The 17,818-nt window shown below is 37.3% G+C and overlaps 1 protein-coding gene across 7 annotated transcripts in view; it reads left to right on the top strand.

Moving 5' to 3' along the window:
* WDR49 (WD repeat domain 49) overlaps positions 1–17,818 on the top strand; it is a gene marked incomplete at its 5' end in the record, with an annotated part of 130,671 nt that overhangs the window by 56,423 nt on the left and 56,430 nt on the right. For all 7 annotated transcript variants that reach the window (XR_014314317.1, XM_082741128.1, XM_082741127.1 and 4 more), the window contains one exon: positions 17,533–17,697. Coding sequence is in view for 6 of the 7 variants with exons in the window: in XM_082741128.1 (XP_082597254.1) it covers positions 17,533–17,697 (165 nt within the window). The remainder of the gene's footprint in view (positions 1–17,532; positions 17,698–17,818) is intronic.

Below are 17,818 nucleotides of genomic sequence, written 5' to 3'. Positions count from 1 at the left end.
CAATATGGTAGATACATAGTCAGTCTCTCTCTTTCTCTCTGTGTGTCTCTATCTCCCCTATAAATGGAAGCTGTTTGTAATTCTTCAATAATTTTTAAGAGGGTAAAGGAACCCCAAGAGCAAAAGTTTTGAGAACTGTTGAGTTAGATCAGAGTGCAGATGTTGGGCAGCTAGCGTCTCATGTCTAAGCTTCAGTTTACTGACCCTTCAATATGTGTGTGTGGTGGTAGGGGCTGGGCGTGTGGTGGGGAGCACAGACATGAAAATAGTAACAGCAGGGATTCCCTCCAGCATTGCCTTGCTGTGGCCTGCCTCTCAGGAGCAGCCCTCCTTCCTCCCACATGGCCAGCCTTAGCAAGGCTCCCCCGGACCCCCATACCTCTCAGGTTAAACGTTGGTGCTCTATGCCACTTTTTTCCTTACTAACTTCTTGATATTCCTTCATCTTTATTTTCACCATGGGTTACGTGAAAGCAGAGGTTGGGAAGAGTTAGGATGGGGGAGGGGACCCTGAGTTGGGCTTTGTGCAGGAACGCCCCGTCAGGTGAGGTAGATGTTTATCCTGCCTCTTCTCTCCACAGCCCTTGCGGTTCCTGCTCATAAATATTATAGAGGGCACGATTGCATGGAGCAGTGGGTGTGGTGCAAAAATAATGAATACTGTTATGCTGAAAATAAAAAATAAATTTAAAAAAAGAGAAGTAACCAATTAAAAAAAATAAAAATAAAACAATAAAAATCTAAAGTAAAAATAAATAAATAAATAAATAAATAAATAAATATTTAGTCCCAGAGCCCATCTGTGGTCTATTCAGCTCCTGAGGTCTCCGGGGACACCCCGCACTTACCTCTCTCCCCTTTCTCCTCTTACAGTATTGCTCACGTTTCTAGTTCTTTCACATTCAGACACTGAACTCCCATTTTTCTCTCCTCCTGTTTTTGGTGTAAGGGAAAGATCCTTGTTTCCCACTTCTGTATTTTCCTACAACTCCTTAGTATCAAATATATGGGTATCGAATATATGTTCAAAGGCTAGGTTTGGTGAATTATCACCCCTTCTCATTCCAAGTTCAAAAGGAACCCTTCCAAGGCCACTGGCACTTGCTCTGTGGTTATCTGGTTTGGTGCCTTTTGGTAGGCTCTGTTTTTGAGTTTAATGAAAGCCTTCCTTTCTGTTGTCATTTGAACATGTTGCCCACACTTTATAGATGTTTCATTCTGTTTGATATTGGGCAGAGACCCCACATAATCCCTATATAAAAAGCAACTTGGGGCAGTCTGTGACTTTTCTTTAAATAAAAAAGATAAATAAATAAATAAATAAATAAATTCCTGCCTTTTGGTATATACTCTCACCCTCATCTAAGAAAGTGATATGAAACCCCACAAAATCTTTTAAAAGAAAGCATGTGCTTTTCTTCACCCAGCAAAGCATGCCCTCACAGCCAGCAGCAGAACAAGTTGGGACAGGATGAAGGAGTCCCTGGAATGTCTAATTTTGAAAGAATCAAAGTAACTCAATATCCTGGAGGCAGTTGTAATGAACTGTCTTTGCACTGAATTCTTAAATGAAGCTTTTATTAAAAGCCCATGAAGGTTAGGAAACTTGAAAAAATGTATTTGTAGGTTTCCTATAAAATGGAATAGATAAAATTTCTGAGTTATCACTATGGCTCTCATCTTAATGATGGGGGTTTATGTGTTTCTGTAAATAGGCAACGGTTCAGTTTGTTTTGCATCAAGGACATATTTATAGTCAGACTAGATATTTAGGCATCATCACATTTTGGTAGATAATGATGTTAACCATTTTTATTATTTAAATAACTTATTTTCGTAAAACACTATGTACTTATAAGAAATTAAAACCATGCAGTAAGCTCAAATAAGGAACTAAATATTGAGGAAATATCATCAACATATTCTAAATATCATTCTGTAAACTCTTTTATTTTATGATATATTAGAATAATATATATGAATATATTTCCTTGTATCTAAAATGTAGATCTACTTCATCATTTTTAAAAAGCAGCACAATATCCCATTGTATATGCGTATCCTAATTTACTGATCCATTTGCCTTGATGAGAATTTTGTTACGAATTTTTTTGTGCATAAATATATTCACACTCATGACTTTATCTCTCTAGGGTAGGAGCTTAGGAATGCATTTCTAGGTTCAAATATATGCATATTAGATAATTTGATACACAAATTGCCTCCCAGAATCTTACCATTTTACCCAGTCTCTGGGAGCAAAATTAATCACACGCATGATTACATAAAGAGACATGTCAGCGGCTGCCTGGCTGCCTCCAGCAGGACCCCTGAGGTCATTGGGGAGGTTCCCATAATCCGGCATGGGATGTTGACTTTGAAAATTTGAAGACGACCCTTCTTTATTTTAGCCAGACTGGTGCTGTTTCTTGAGGACCAACTCTCACATTATCACAGCAAATATCAAGTCAGATCATTCATTAAAAATGGGGCCGGGCTATAATTTCCTAGTGACAATGCATCTCCTGTCCTCTCTCCTGCACACCCTCTTTTGGGAATTGAGACATTTGACAGTCTAACCAATTCGACTGGGTGCTTCCTTGGTGATTGTAAATCTGAGTAAAGGGAAGTGGATAAGCTTGAGGGAAATGTATCTCCACCTTACAAGACATTTAGTGCTTGTATTTAAGGCCAAATCAATGAGTTTCTTTTTTGAACAGAGCCGGATAAACACTGATGAAGACTTTCTCTTTGCCTGCCTTATTTGCTGGGCTCCATGTGACCTTCCTTTTAATAACACGACTTTTCTTCGGTTGTCAGCTTAAGGTTATACTTAGTTACATGTCAGTCCCAAGGCCGTGAGCTCTGGTCCCTTGTTGGAGACATGGGAATTATCCTAGTCTCAGCGTTACTCTAAAACATATATGTGTGCACACACATGCACACACACACGTATGCATGTGTGTACTTAAATGTGATTAGCTTGCAAGGGATAATTCATTTCAATGCTACAACACTCAAAAGGACAAAAGGGTATACATTGAAAATTTCTTCTTACCCATCTCTACTTACTCAGCTTCCTTCCCTGGAGGCAAGCAGTTTTCATGACTTTCAGGAGCCCCCTTTCAGGGCTATTCTATGCTATAGAGGTATGTATGGAGACTTACATTTAAATAGGATATGTACAATTCTTAATATTTAAGAATCAATAGTAAGTAAGTATTTTTTACACAAATGATAGCATATTGTGCACAGAAACACCGTTCTATACATTTATTTTTCACCTAAAAATCCAGCCTAGAGATCATCTTATCTCATTACCTAGAGTATCCTCTTTCTTTTTTACAGCTGCACGGTATTCCGTTACATGGGTGTATCAAAGTGTATTAGCTTGGAGTGATTTCAGCATTTTAGATTACAAATAACGTAGTAGTTTTTAACCTTGAACATACAACTTCCAGCACGAGTGAGAAAACATCTGTGGAATAAATCCCTAGAACTGAAATTTTTGGGTCAGGGAGTATTTATGTCTGTAACCTTGATGGATATTATCAAATATTCTCCAGGAAAGCCACATGAAATCCAACAGAAGAGTAGGAGAGGACCCTTACCTCAGCCTGTCTCGTCATCACAGTCTCGGCTTTTTTTTTTTTTTTTTAAAGAATTTGTTTCTTTAAGAGCACTTTTAGGTTCATAACAAAATTGAGTAGAAAGTACAGAAATACACCATATTCCCCCATCCTCCCATATGCATTCCCTTCTCCATTATCCACATTCCCCACTAGAGTGGTGCATTTGTTGCAACTGATGAACCTATATTGGCACATCATTATCACCAGATGGAACCGCAGTTCACATTAGGGTCAATCTTAGTGTGATACATTCTATGAGTTTAGACAAATTTATAATCACATGCATTTACCATTATAGCATACAGCCTTTTCAGATTGGCTTCTATCACTCAGTAATATGCATTTGTGTCTCCTCTGTGTATTCGAATGGCTCAAGAACTCGTTTTTTAAAATGTTGAATAGTATTCCACTGGATGGATGTGCCACGATTTATTTATTCATTCATCTACTGAAGCACATCTTGGTTGCTTTCATTCCAAGTATAGGCCATTATGAATAAAGCTGCTATAAACATTCATGCATAGGCTTTCGTGTGGACATAAATTTCCTAATCCTTTGGATAAATATTAAGAAACAGGATTTATGGATTGAATGGTAAGAATGTTTAGTTTTGTAAAAAAAAAAAAAAAAAAAAGAAGGCTATTTGCCTTCTAAGGTAGCTGCACCAGTCTGCTTTTACACCAGCAGTGACTGAACGTTCCTACTGCTCTATATCCTCATCAGCATTTGATGTTGTCAGTGTTCCAGATCTAGGTCATTCTAATAGGTGCATGGTACTGTGTTGTTTTACTATTTCTCCAATGACTTCTGATGTGGAGCATCTTTTCAGATGTTTATCTGCCATTTGTTTATGTTCTTTGGTGAAGTGTCTGTTAAGTTCTTTGGCCCATTTTTTTTTTTAAAGATTTTGTTTATTTACTTGAGAGAGAGACCGTGAGAGAGAGCATGAACGAGGAGAAGGTCAGAGAGAGAAGCAGACTCCCCATGGAGCTGGGAGTCCGATGTGGGACTCGATTCCGGGACTCCAGGATCATGACCTGAGCCGAAGGCAGTCGTCCAACCAACTGAGCCACCCAGGCGTCCCACTTTGGCCCATTTTTTAAATTGAGTTGTTTTACTGTTGAATTTTCAGAGTTTTTTTTTTTTGTATATTTGGATATCAGTGCTTCATCATATATGTCTTTTGAAAATAAGTTCTCCCAAGCTGTGGATTATCTTTTCATTCTCTTGACAGTGTCTTTTGCAGAGTAGATATTTTTAAATTTAATGAAGTCCAGCTTACCAGTGATTTCTTTCATGGGCCGTACCTTTAGTGTTTTACCTAAAAAGTCACTGCTAAACCCACGGTTATTTAAATTTTCTTCTATATTGTGATCCATTTTGTTAATTCTTGTGAACAGTGTTTGGTCTGTGTCTAGAGTCCTCTTTTTACACATTGATGTCCAGTTGTTCCAGCACCACTTGTTGAAAAGACTATTCTTTTTCAATTAAAATGCTTTTGCTTTTTTGTTAAAGGATCAGTTGACTCTATTTATGTGCATCTGTTTTGGGGTCTATTCTGTTCCATTGATCTAGTTGTTTATTCTTACGCCAATATTACACTGTCTTCATTGCACTTTATGGTATATCATGAAGTTGATTGTGTCAGTCTTCCAATTTTATTCTTTTCTTATAATATTGTGTTAGCTTATCTGGGTCTTTGGTTTCTGAATATGAACTTTAGAATTGGCTTGTCAATATCCATAAAATAACTTACTGGGATTTTTATTTGCATTGCTGGAATATATTGATTAAGTTGGGGAGAACTGAGATCTTGACAATATTGAGTTTTCCTATCCACAGAACATGGAATATCTCCATTTATTTAGTTCTTTGATTTTATTTATCAGAGATTTGTAATTTATGTCAGATAGACCTTATTCATTTTTGTTAGATTATACCTAACCTAAGTATTTAATTTCCATGGATGATAATGTAAATGGTTTTATAGTTTTATTTTCAAATTCTACTTTTCCTTGATGCTATATATGATACCGATTGACTTTTGTATATTAACCTCATATCCTGCAATCTTGCTGTAATTCCACTTATTAATTTCAGGAGTTTTTTTGTTGATTTTCATATTTTCTACAGATAGGATCACATCATCTGCTAACAAAGACAATTTATTTCTTCCTTTCTAATCTTTATACTGTTTATTTGTCTTATTGCATTAGGTAAAGTTTCTATATGGTATTGAAAATAGGTGATGACAGGTAATATCCTAGCCTTTTACCTGATCTTAGTAGAGAAAGCTTCACATTTCTCACCATTAAGGATGATATTAGCCGTAAGTTTTTTGCAAATACTCTATCGAGTGGAGGAGGTTCCCCTCTATTACTAGCTTACTGGTAATTTTTACCATAAATTGATATTGGATTTTGTCAAATGCTTTTTCTGCATCTATTAATATGATCACATGATTTTTCTTTTGTAGTCTATTAAGGTGATGGATTGCATTAATTAATTTTCAGATGTGAAACAGCCTTTCATACCTGGGATAGATTTCACTTGGTTATGCTGTATGATTCTTTTTATGCGTTGTTGGATTTGATAAGCTATTATTTTGTTAAGTATTTTTGTATCTATGTTCATGAAACATATTGGATTGTAGTTTTCTTTTCTGTAATGTTTTCGTTTGGTTTAGGTATCAGGGTAATGCTGGCCTCATAGAATGAGTCAGGAAGTATTCCCTCTGCTTCTATCCTTTCAGCAAAGATTGTAGTGAACTGCCATTATTTCTTCCTTAAATGTTTCATAGAATTTACCAATGAATCCATTCAGCCTGCTTTCTGTTTTGGGGTATGATTAACTATTGATTTAATTTTTTTCATTGATATAGGCCTGTTTGAACTTGGTTTATGTCTATTTCTTCTTGTGTGAGTTTGGGAAGATTGTGTCTTTAAATAAGTTGGCCAATTTCATCTAGGTTGTCAAATTTGTAGACATAGAGTTTTTATAGTATTCCTCTATTATCCTTTTAATGTATATGGGATCTTCAGTGATGTGTTTCTTCTTTCACTGCTGATATGAGTAATTTGTATCCTCTTTCTCTCTCTCTTTTGTTTTTTCCTTACTTAGCCTGGCTAGAGTCTTATCTTTTTAAAGTGCCAGCTTTTGATTTAATTGACTTCATTAATTTTTGGTTTTTAGTTTCATTGATTTCTTTTTTTTTTTTTTTTTAGATTTTATTTATTTATTTGACAGACAGAAATCACAAGTAGACAGAGAGGCAGGCAGAGAGAGAGGGAAGCCGGCTCCCTGCTGAGCAGAGAGCCCGATGCGGGCCTTGATCCCAGGACCCTGAGATCATGACCTGAGCCGAAGGCAGCGGCTTAACCCACTGAGCCACCCAGGCGCCCTTCATTGATTTCTGATCTCTAATTTTAATTTGTTCTTTTCTTCTGCTTACTTTTAATTGTATTAACTTTTCTTTTTTTTTTTCTAATGTATGTGTATATATTCCTCTAATTTCTGCTCTTTCTGCATTCTAAAATTTTTTATTTGTATTTAAAAAAAAGATTTTATTTATTTATTTGACAGAGAGAGAGAGAGCACAAGTAGGGGGAGAGGCAGAGGGAGAGGGAGAAATAGGCTCCCTGCAGAGCAGGGGAAGCCAGCTATGGGACTCCATCCCAGGACTCTGGCATCATGACCTGGGCCGAAGGCAGTGGCTTAACCAACTGAGCCAGCTAGGCACCCCTGTATTTTCATTTTGTTTCATTTTATTTATTTATTTATTTACTTTTAAAGATTTTATTTATTTATTTGAGAAAGAGAGCATGAGTAGAGGGAGGGGCAGAAGGACAAGGAGAAGCACACCTGCCATTGAGCAGGGAACCCAATGCAGGGCTCGATCCCAGAACCCTGAGATCATGACCTGAGTTGAAGGCAGATGCTTAAGCAACTGAGCCATACAGGAGCTGTATTTTCATTTTAATTTAGTTTAAAATATTTTAAAAATTTCTCTTGAGAGTTCTTTGACCTATGTGTTATTTAGAAGTGTGCTATTAAATTTCCAAGTATTTTGGGGTTTTTCCAGTTATCTTTCTCTTATTGATTTCTAGTTTAATTTTATTGTGGTCTGAGACCAGAAATTGTACATTTTTATCCTTTGAAGTTTGTTAAGATGTGTTTTATGTCCCCAAATACTATTTACTTTGGTGAATGTTCCATACAAACTTGAGAAAAATGTATCTTTTGCTGTTTTTATATGAGGTAGTTTATTTTATATTCATATCCACTTGATTGGTGGTTTTTCAGTTCAACATATCATTACTGATTTTCTACCTGCTGGTTCTGTCCCTTTCTGATAGAGGAGTATTGAAATCTTCAACTATAAAGGTGTATTAATGTATTTATCCTTGCATTTCTACAAGTTTTGTCTCATGTAGTTTAATGCAGTTTGTTAGGGTCATACATATTAAGGCTTGTTGTTTTCTTGGAGGTTTGACCTTTTGTCATGCCCCTCTTCATCCATACTAACTTTCTTGCTCTAAAGTCTGCTTTGTCTGGAGTTAATAGCTATTCTTGTTTCCTTTGATTCATGTTAGCATGTTATATCTTTCTTTGGTCATTTTACTTTAAATCTGTATGTGTTTTTATATTTATTTATTTATTTATTTATTTTTAATTTTTAATTTTTTATAAACATATATTTTTATCCCCAGGGGTACAGGTCTGTGAATCACCAGGTTTACACACTTCACAGCACTCACCAAAGCACATACCCTCCCCAATGTCCATAATCCCACCCCCTTCTCCCAAACCCCCTCCCCCCAGCAACCCTCAGTTTGTTTTGTGAGATTAAGAGTCACTTATGGTTTGTTTCCCTCCCAATCCCATCTTGTTTCATTGATTCTTCTCCTACCCACTTAAGCCCCCATGTTGCATCACCACTTCCTCATATCAGGGAGATCATATGATAGTTGTCTTTCTCTGCTTGACTTATTTCGCTAAGCATGATACGCTCTAGTTCCATCCATGTTGTCGCAAATGGCAAGATTTCATTTCTTTTGATGGCTGCATAGGTGTTTTTATATTTAAATTGAGTTTCTTTTTATACCATATAGTTAGGTCTTGATTTTTGACCCAATCTGATAATCTGGCTTGATTGATTCATTAAGCCCATTGACATTCAAAGCGATTATTGGTATAATTGGATTAATAGGTTTCATATTTGCTATTGTTTTCTCTTCGTTGCCCCTGCTCTTTGTTCCTATTTTTATCTTCTACTCTTTTTTCTGAGTTTCGTGGTTTTATTTATTTTTATTTTTTAAAAATTTTATTTATTTATTTCACAGAGAGAGACAGCAAAAGGGAGCACAAGCAGGGGGAATGGGTGGGGATAAAGCAGGCTCCTTGCAGAACAGGGAGCCCAACACAGAGCTCAATCCCAGGACCCCGGGATCACGACCTAGACCAAAAGCAGATGCTTAATGAGTGAGCCACCGAGGTGCTCCTGACTTTCATGATTTTAACTGAGCATTTAAAATTATTCTATTTCCTCTCTTTTCTTAACATATCAGTTATATTTTATTTTTAACTTTTTAAAAATGGTTGCTCTAGAGTTTTTAGTATACATTTATAATAAATCCAAGTCCACTTTCAAATAGCACTATATTATTTCACAAGTAGTTTTAGTACCTTATAATAATAAAATAATCGAATTCCTCCCTCTTTTCTCCTGTATATTTGGCATCATTCATTTCCCTTACATGTAAGCATATATCTGTATATAATCATATATGTATATATAAGCATACATAATTTAATATATTGTTGGTATTATTGTTTTGCTCTGTTAGATCAATTAAGAACAAGAAAAATAGAAGTTTTTATTCTACCTTCACTTATTCCTTCTTTAATGTCCTTCCTTTTTCATGTAGATCTCATTTCTGGAGTTAAATTATTTTTTTCTCTCTAAAGAACTTTTAACATATTTTGAAAGCAGGTCTACTAGGAACAAATTTTCTTAATTTTTGTTTGTCTGAGAAAGTCTATTTCTCCTTTATTTTTAAGGTCATCTTCACAAGATACAGAATTCTAGTTTTGTGGGTTTTTTTTTCCTCTTAACACTTTAAATATTCACTTGACTCCCTATTTGACTGCATGTTTTCTAAGGAAAAGTCAAATGTAATCCTTTTCAAATTTTTACTTAAATTCTAGTAAATTAGCATATGTAATATTAGTTTCAGGGGTAGAAGTTAGGGATTGATCATTTTCATATAACACCCAATGCTTATCATAACAAGTACCCTCCTTAATACCCATTACCCATTTAGCCCATCCTCTACCCACATCCCTCTATCAACCCTCAGTTTATTCTTTGTCCTTAAGAGTCTCTTATGGTTTGCTTTCCTCTTTCTCACTCTATTATTTCCTTTCCACATGTTCATCTGTTTTGTTTCTTAAATTCCACCTATGAGTGAAATCATATGGTATTTGTCTTTCTCTGACTTATTTTGTTTAGTATAATAATACGCTAGCTCCATCCATGTCATTGCAAATAGCAAGATTTTATTTTATTTTTTAATTTAAATTTTTTAAGATTATTCATTTGACAGAGATCACAAGTAGGCAGAGGCAGGTGGGGTGAGGGCGGGTGGAAAGCAGACTCCCTGCTGAGCAGAGAGCCAGATGTGGGGGTCAATTCCAGGACCCTGAGATCATGACTTGAGCCAAAGGCAGAGGCTTAACCTACTGAGCCACCCAGGTGCCCCAAGATTTTATTCTTCTTGATAACTAAGTAATATTCCAGTGTGTGTGTGTGTGTGTGTGTGTGTGTGTGTGTTTATGTATACCACATCTTCTTTGTGCATTCATCAGTTGACAGCTTTTTCTATTGATAGTTTGGCTGTTATTGATAATGCTGCTATGAGTATTGGGGTGCATGTACCCCTTTGAATCAGCATATTTGTATCCTTTGAGTAAATACCTAGTAGTGCAGTTGCTGGATCTTAGGGTAGTTCTATTTTTAACTTTTTGAGGAATCTTCACAGTTTTCCAAAGTGGCTGCACCAGTTTGCATTCCCACCAACAGTGCAAGAGGGTTTGCCTTTCTCTGCATCCTTGGCAACATCTGTTGCTATCCTGCTCGAAGGTAATTCTTATCTTTGTTTCTTTTTATCTTTGTCCTTTGGCTTCTCTCAAAATGTCATCTTTGACTCTAATAGGCTTATGTGTGTCGTTATTTTTGGCATTTAGTCTTCTTCGCGTCTGAGCTTCCTGGATCTGTGGTTTGGTAGCTGTTCTTAAATTGGGAAAATTCTCAGTCATTATTGTTTCAAGTATTTCTTCTGTTCCTTTTTTTTTTTTCCTTCTCCTACTGGTATTCTCATTGTGTGAATGTTATACCTTTTGTAGTTGTCCCACAGTTCCGGGATACTGTTTGTTTTTTTGTTTTTCAGCCTTTGTCGTCTTTGTTTTTCAATTTTTGAGGTTTCTATTGATATATCCTCAAGCTCAAAGATTCTTTCCTCCGCCATGTTCAGTCTAGTAGTAAGCCCATCAAAGGCATGACTCGTTTGTGATCTCTAGCATCTCTTTTTGTTTTTTTTTTTTCTGAGGATTTCCATCTCTCTGCTTATGTTACCCATCTGTTCTCACATGCTATCTTTACCCATTAGAGCCTTTTGCATATTAATCATAGTTATTTTAAATTTCTGATCTGATAATTCCAATATCCCTACCATGTCTGAGTCTGATGCTTGCTCTTTCCTCAAACTGTGTTTTTTGCCTTTTATGTTTATGCCTATGCTTTGTAATTTTTTCTTGATAGTGGGACATAAGGAACAAGGTAGAAGGAACAGCTGTAAATAGGCCTTTAGAAATCTGGTGGTGAGGTATGGGGGAGGAGAAGCGCTTTGTAGTCCTAGCATTAGGTCTCAGTCTTTTGTGAGCCCGTGCCTCTGGACTACGAACTTTCCTTTTTCAAAATTAAGTAAATTTTTTTATTGCATAGGCTCCTCAGTTGTTCCCCACACTTATGTCCAATATGACTAAAGCCAGCTAGGATTTGGTATTTTCCTTCCTCGGATCAAGTAAGCACTGATAAAACCCCAGCAGGTGAGGTCCTGGCTCAATAGTTTCTCTTGAGGGTGGACCTTGCTAAGAAGAGCACAATTACTCTAATGTATTTCGAAATAGTTTCTTTCCTTCTGCCTCTGCCAGAAGCAGGAGGGGATTTTTGTCTAATATTAGAGTAAAAACCTGGTTGATAATCTCAAAATAAAACTCATAAAATTCTGGGAACCCCCATAACTGGCTCCACCAGACATTTTTAACTCTTGGACTTGTCCACTTGGAGCCTGCAACAATTTGTGAATTTTAGTGGTGGTTTTCCTCTCTTGGCACTGTTTCTTGTGGTTTCCAGTTCCCACATTCCTTCTCTGGTAAACTGGGGATTTCTCTATTTGCCTGTTGATCTCTCCAGTTCTGGGGGTAGCAATTTGTCCTGCGACCTCATTTCTGTTATTGATCAAAAAAGGGCTATTGATTTTTTTTAGTTTAGCTTTTTACTTATGGTTAGGATGGGTGACTTCTAAGCATGCAGAACCAGAACCTGGACGTGCAATGCAGTCTCTACCACTTTTCTACACAAGAGTTTTCCTATCTATAAAATAGGGATTAGAATACCTCCCTTGTAGATTTTCTGTGAAGGACAGAGGATATTGTATATAAACATGCATGGAACAAAGCAAAAGTAAAAGTTAAATAAATATTAGTCAAAAAAGGGAAAATGGTATTTTTCTGACTTTGCTCCTAGTTCTTGAAGGAAGGGAGTGTTTTGAATGCCTGTATGACAACCACAGGTTGTCACAGCCTGCGGCCCCTCCCAATGCTCACACTGCTTAGGATTGCTGACCTCCTATCTAGTCCCTGAATGTCCAAGGGAAATTTACCTTAAGGCCTTTGCTCTGCTGTTTCTTTTGCATAGAACTTTCTTCACTTAGGTACCTACATGACTCCCTCCTTTATGTTAGTTGTGTTTTTCCTCAAATGATTTCTCATGGAGGCTTTGTCAGAGCACCCAGCTTTGCATTCACCCCCAATGGCCTCTACCTCCGTCTCAGTTATATTTTTCTTCATAATGCTTATCACCACTAGACTATCTCTATCTCTATATCTATATAGGTATTTTTCTTTTTATTTTCTCGCCTGACTGCATCTCTACCCCCACAGCAGGAATTTTTCGTTGCTGAATTCCCAACTCCCAGATCCTGTGTCTTGCATATCATAGGTGTTCAATAAACTCAAGGAATGAATTATGCAAGAGCACATGACAAATTAACCCCAAAGAGGTAATAAATAAGATTTATAAATGGAGACTGGCTGCTTTAAAATATTTGAATCCTCTTTCTGCACCAGTACTTAGATCTTATCATTCCCCTCACTTCACTACTTACTGAAATGTGACTTCTAGAGATTTGATGCACAATAGAAATAAAATAGGTAACCTGCTTTATATTATGGGGCCACAAACAGCACTGACTGAAAATAGAACTATAAAGAGCAATTAAATCAAATGTCTTCATTCCTTGGTAGCCAGTGACATCCGCTGCTGTAATTTTTGATTTCCCTTCTTGCTTGGACCTAGGACTTGGAATGCATATAAAGATAACTAAAATGCCTACTGTTGTTGGAATACAAGAAGGCAATTAGGGGATATGGATACAGCCTCACGTCTCTTAGAATTGTCTCATTGTCTGTGACAGCTTCCGATGAGAGAAACAAAAAGACCCATATATTCCTAAATGGTTATTAACTCAGGTACATAAGGCAGAGAACGGTTTGCTCCCAAGGCCCGCTCGCACTGGAGTGATTAGGGTAGTGCAGACTGCCGGGGCCCTGTCCTCCTCCGCCGAGGTCTCACCTGATAAGAAGCAGCTAGGAAAGAACTGAAAACTTGGAGAGATTTGGTCTCATCAAAATCTGGCATATAAACCTGAAGCCAATACTTATTCCTGGGCTCTATTCCTGAGAAAAATCACAGCTTGCTAAAAATAAAGTCCCCACCGTCCTGTAGTGAAACCTCTTCCCTCACCTGCCAAGTGATGTTAAATGCACTCCTCTCTCACCAAACTTTGAAAGTCTTTTCACCTGCCTTGCTATTCTTGTATTCGGATGTTGTCATAGTGACAGAAGTCTTGTTCATACTGGTGGTATGTTTGTGACATGGTCAGTCCTCGTTTTTCAGCATATTGTTTTCCCTAAGACTGCACCTTAAGGCAGATTGCCATAAAATGAAATCCGACTGGCTCTACCCTGTTGTCATTATTGATTCAGATTTCATGAGAAATTGTGAAATGAGCAGAGAAAGGTGCTAAAAACAGATGAATAGCATGTTGGGGCTCAGCCAGGTGATCAAAGGAGGGAGAGTTTTGCTGCAAAACAGCAAAATGTGAAAGTTACTAATTCTTGATTGAATGTCTACAGCAGATTAAAGTGGGGCAATCAATGATTAGATGCTTTGTAATGTAAGTGATGCCAGCCTCAGACAAGTAAAGAAGTCTTTTCCTTGAACATTGGTCTCATTGCACTTTGCTTTTTTTTTTTTTTTAAATCAGGGAATGCCCATCTTTTAGTACTAAAATGCCCAAGTTCTCAATAAATGCTTTTTGAATAGTAACAATAAAATGCTTCACAACCTTTAACCTTTTCTTAAAAAAAAAAAGACATCAAAATTTTCACTCAAGCTTGGAAAATTATGTTTCCAGTTTTGTTTTTAATGAATACAGTTCAAATTCCTAAGTAATTATGTAGAGAAATTCACAAGTCTGATATAATTTGAAATTTCAGTGCACATTTACAATCTGCTTTCTGAAATTGTAATTGTCTGTATTCACTGTCATGGTTGAAAGAAAGCAAGATATTAAATATTTTTTTAAATTGGTTTGGATATGAAAAGTGGTATCACCCAAAATAGTGAGATAAATAAAGCTTAAATAGAATAGTAACACTAGTTAACTTTTATAGCTTGTTTATAATATAGCATGTACTGTGCTTTACAAATATTAGCTTATTAAAATCTCCTAAATATGGTTTGAGGTAGTTACTGTGATTCTTTCTGGTTCATAGGGAAGGGAACTGAAGCTTAGAGACATTAAGCGATGAGCCCGAGTTCAGACAATTCACCTTCAAACTCAGGCATCCTGGCTTCAGAATCAGTGCTCTTAACTACGAGGCATGTTGCAGAAATCAAAGCAAATAGAAACACAGTCAGTTACCTGGGGTGATAATTGAAGAGATAGGGCACATTATTTCAAGATTCAGGCCATTTTGTCCTAGAAATTATACTACTGTTGAACAATGGTAATTAAATATTTAAGCTACTTTTGATTTCAGGAGAGAAAATGTGTAACATACGTAGAGTTTAGTATCATTTTAAGAAGTTGTTTGGTTCAGAATTGTAATTTCAGGGGAAAAAAGGCTACAAGAGATCAATTGCTCACTACCAGTTCTTTGCTGAGCATAAATGTGGCAAAATGATGGCCCTTTTATTTCTCAGTCTCTCCTCTCCTTTTTACCGCCAAACTGCTGTTTCAGGTGAACACCTTTTACCTGGGCTATCACAGCAGCCCCCAGATGGTCTTCCTACGACCTCAATTTGTTCTCTACACCACTGCCAGGAGTACCTTCACTAACCGGTGGAGAAAAAATGCTGTATCATCATCCTCCCCATCAAGAGCAATGATTGCTGTGAACTTGGAGTCATACACTAGGCTGCCCACCCAGTGAAAGCTAAGGTTCCTATCCCAGCAAGAACTTTATACACATGACTCATTATTCTCTAACATTGCTCTTTTTTTTTTTACATTTTAATTCCAGTTACTTCACATACAGTAATATTAGTTTCAGGTGTACTATTTAGTGCTTCAGCACTTCCATACAGCGCCTAGTGCTTATCCCAACAAGTGCCCTCCTTAATCCCCATCACCTACTTCCCCCATCCTCCTCACACCTTCCCCTCTGGTACCCATCGGTCTGTTCTCTATAGTTAAGATCTCAAGCATTGCTCTTCAGGGATTCCATGATCTGTCACCAGACCAGCTGGCTGCCTCACCTGGCATTCCACAATTTACCTCAGCATCCACACTCTGTCTCCATTACACTTCACCTCGCGCTTCTCATGCTTCGAATACTCTCCACGTCCCCCCCCCCCCCTCAGCACACTCTTAATTATCTGGGATACTATACTGGAATATAGAAGACCTTATGATGTGTCTACCATAGACAGCCCATGATTAAAACCTCGTTATATAAGCTTGGGAACAGTGCTTAGCTGATTAGAATCTCAATTTCATCACTGGTCGAATGAGGATGATAACGTTATTTATTTTACAGGATTTTTATAAAGATCAAATGAGATAGTGAGTGTAAAGAGCTCGGCATCCAATAAATACATGTTCCTATCTTCAATCGCAGATTGGCCCTCCTCACATTTCATTCCCCATCCCCCAACCCAGTGAGATTTTGGATATTCCTCTCCGTGTCCCTGCTGCAACCAGGGGAGAGACCTCTAAGCTCGTGTTATTATTCGGCTCTTACCTGTTTATTGTCTGTTTCCTTACCTAGACTGAGAGTTCCCAGACTTAAGTAACCTGGGCAGCTCATTAAAAAAATGCTCCTTCTTAGTCCAGTTAAATGAGTCTCTGATCTGGTATATGGTCATGGTTTATAAAGTTCCTCAGGTGATTTTAATATTCAAGCCCGGACTGTGGATTCCTTCAGAGCGGGATTCATGAGTCCCTACTGCCGTGACGGAGCTGGGATGGAATGGTTGTTCAGTGTGTGCCCCAAATCCAAAGGAAGGCACACACACGCAAGATGGCCGGCTCTCCGGGTCTTCGGAAGATACATTCGATAATCTTGAACCCATTTAATTATAAAAGTGTGATACCCAAATGAGCATCTTATTGATAAATTTACATTTATACGATGGTAATCAGTACCTATGAAAATAAAGACATGATTTAAGTTTTCTCAAAGTCTAAATGTTTCTTCAGGCAATTTCCAGTCTCCTTATTTGTGGGTTCAGTGTTTTTGTCTGTTGTTTGGTTCAGTGTTTTTGTTTTGCTTTCGTTCTTCTGGGTCCCCAAGTCAAATGGGTGAAGTGATTTTAACTTCCTACAGGGTACCTAAATATCTAGAGCTGAAATTAGCTGTTTACTTGCCACTATAAAATTTCCCACTGTCGGCTATTATGTATAATCGTATCCCTTTTAGCATTTGTTTTGTTGCCTTCCTCTTGGAGTGTATATGCAGATTTATATTTAACCTTCCTGTGTTCTTTGTTTTTAGTGGTCCATCAATAATTGTGTTTAGCTGTAATATATACAGCACCTTGAGAGAGGAGGAAGAAAGGGACTAATGGCATTGAAAGCGATAGCTGTATCAGTTTGTTAAAATTAACTTTTCCCCCATAATGTCTGGTGGTGCTTTCTTTTCAAAATGCTAAATGAAAGGTGAAATACAGTAAAATGCTTCTTTTCATATAGTAAATGGTATCAGAGCACCAAGAATAATGAAATCAGCTTTCTTACCTAAATGCAGAAAATTTTTAAGTTTATTTTCAGTAGGATTTGCTTTCAGGATGGCCTCTAGACAGTCAGCAGAATGGTGGGGAAGCAAAGTAGATTCCTATCTTTGCTGGTGAAGAGAATCATGACTTCAGTACCTCCATTCTGGCTTAGGAATTAAAATGCTATCAGCTTAGCAAAAAGAAAGAAAACACATCACAATTGTGTCTCTAACTATTGTGGGGTGGGGGAGGGATTCCCAGGTTAGATATTTTTATTGAAATAAAAATGGTGGATTCTGGGACTGTATTTAATTTCTTTACAAGGTTATTTTCTCTTAGGTAATCAGCTCGGACGCAGGGTCTACTGTTTCCTTCTGGATGATAGACACTGGGCAGAAAACCAAACAGTTTACTGGTTGCCATGGCAATGCAGCAATCAGCACTATGGCCCTTGATGCAAATGAGACGCGGCTTTTGACTGGCAGCACAGATGGGACCATAAAGGTGAGAACGCAGTGATGTTTTTCTATCCAGATATGAGGAGGCTGAAATACTATGTGAGGAGACATAGCTATAGCTATATTTGTTTTCGTCTTTTTGGCCGTGCAAGAGGAAAGATGAGAGG

This window comes from Mustela nivalis, assembly GCF_964662115.1.
Source record: "Mustela nivalis genome assembly, chromosome: 1".
Lineage (NCBI taxonomy): Eukaryota > Metazoa > Chordata > Mammalia > Carnivora > Mustelidae > Mustela > Mustela nivalis.
Note: the sequence above shows the minus strand (reverse complement) of the source record. Positions and strands in the feature narration are given on the sequence as shown.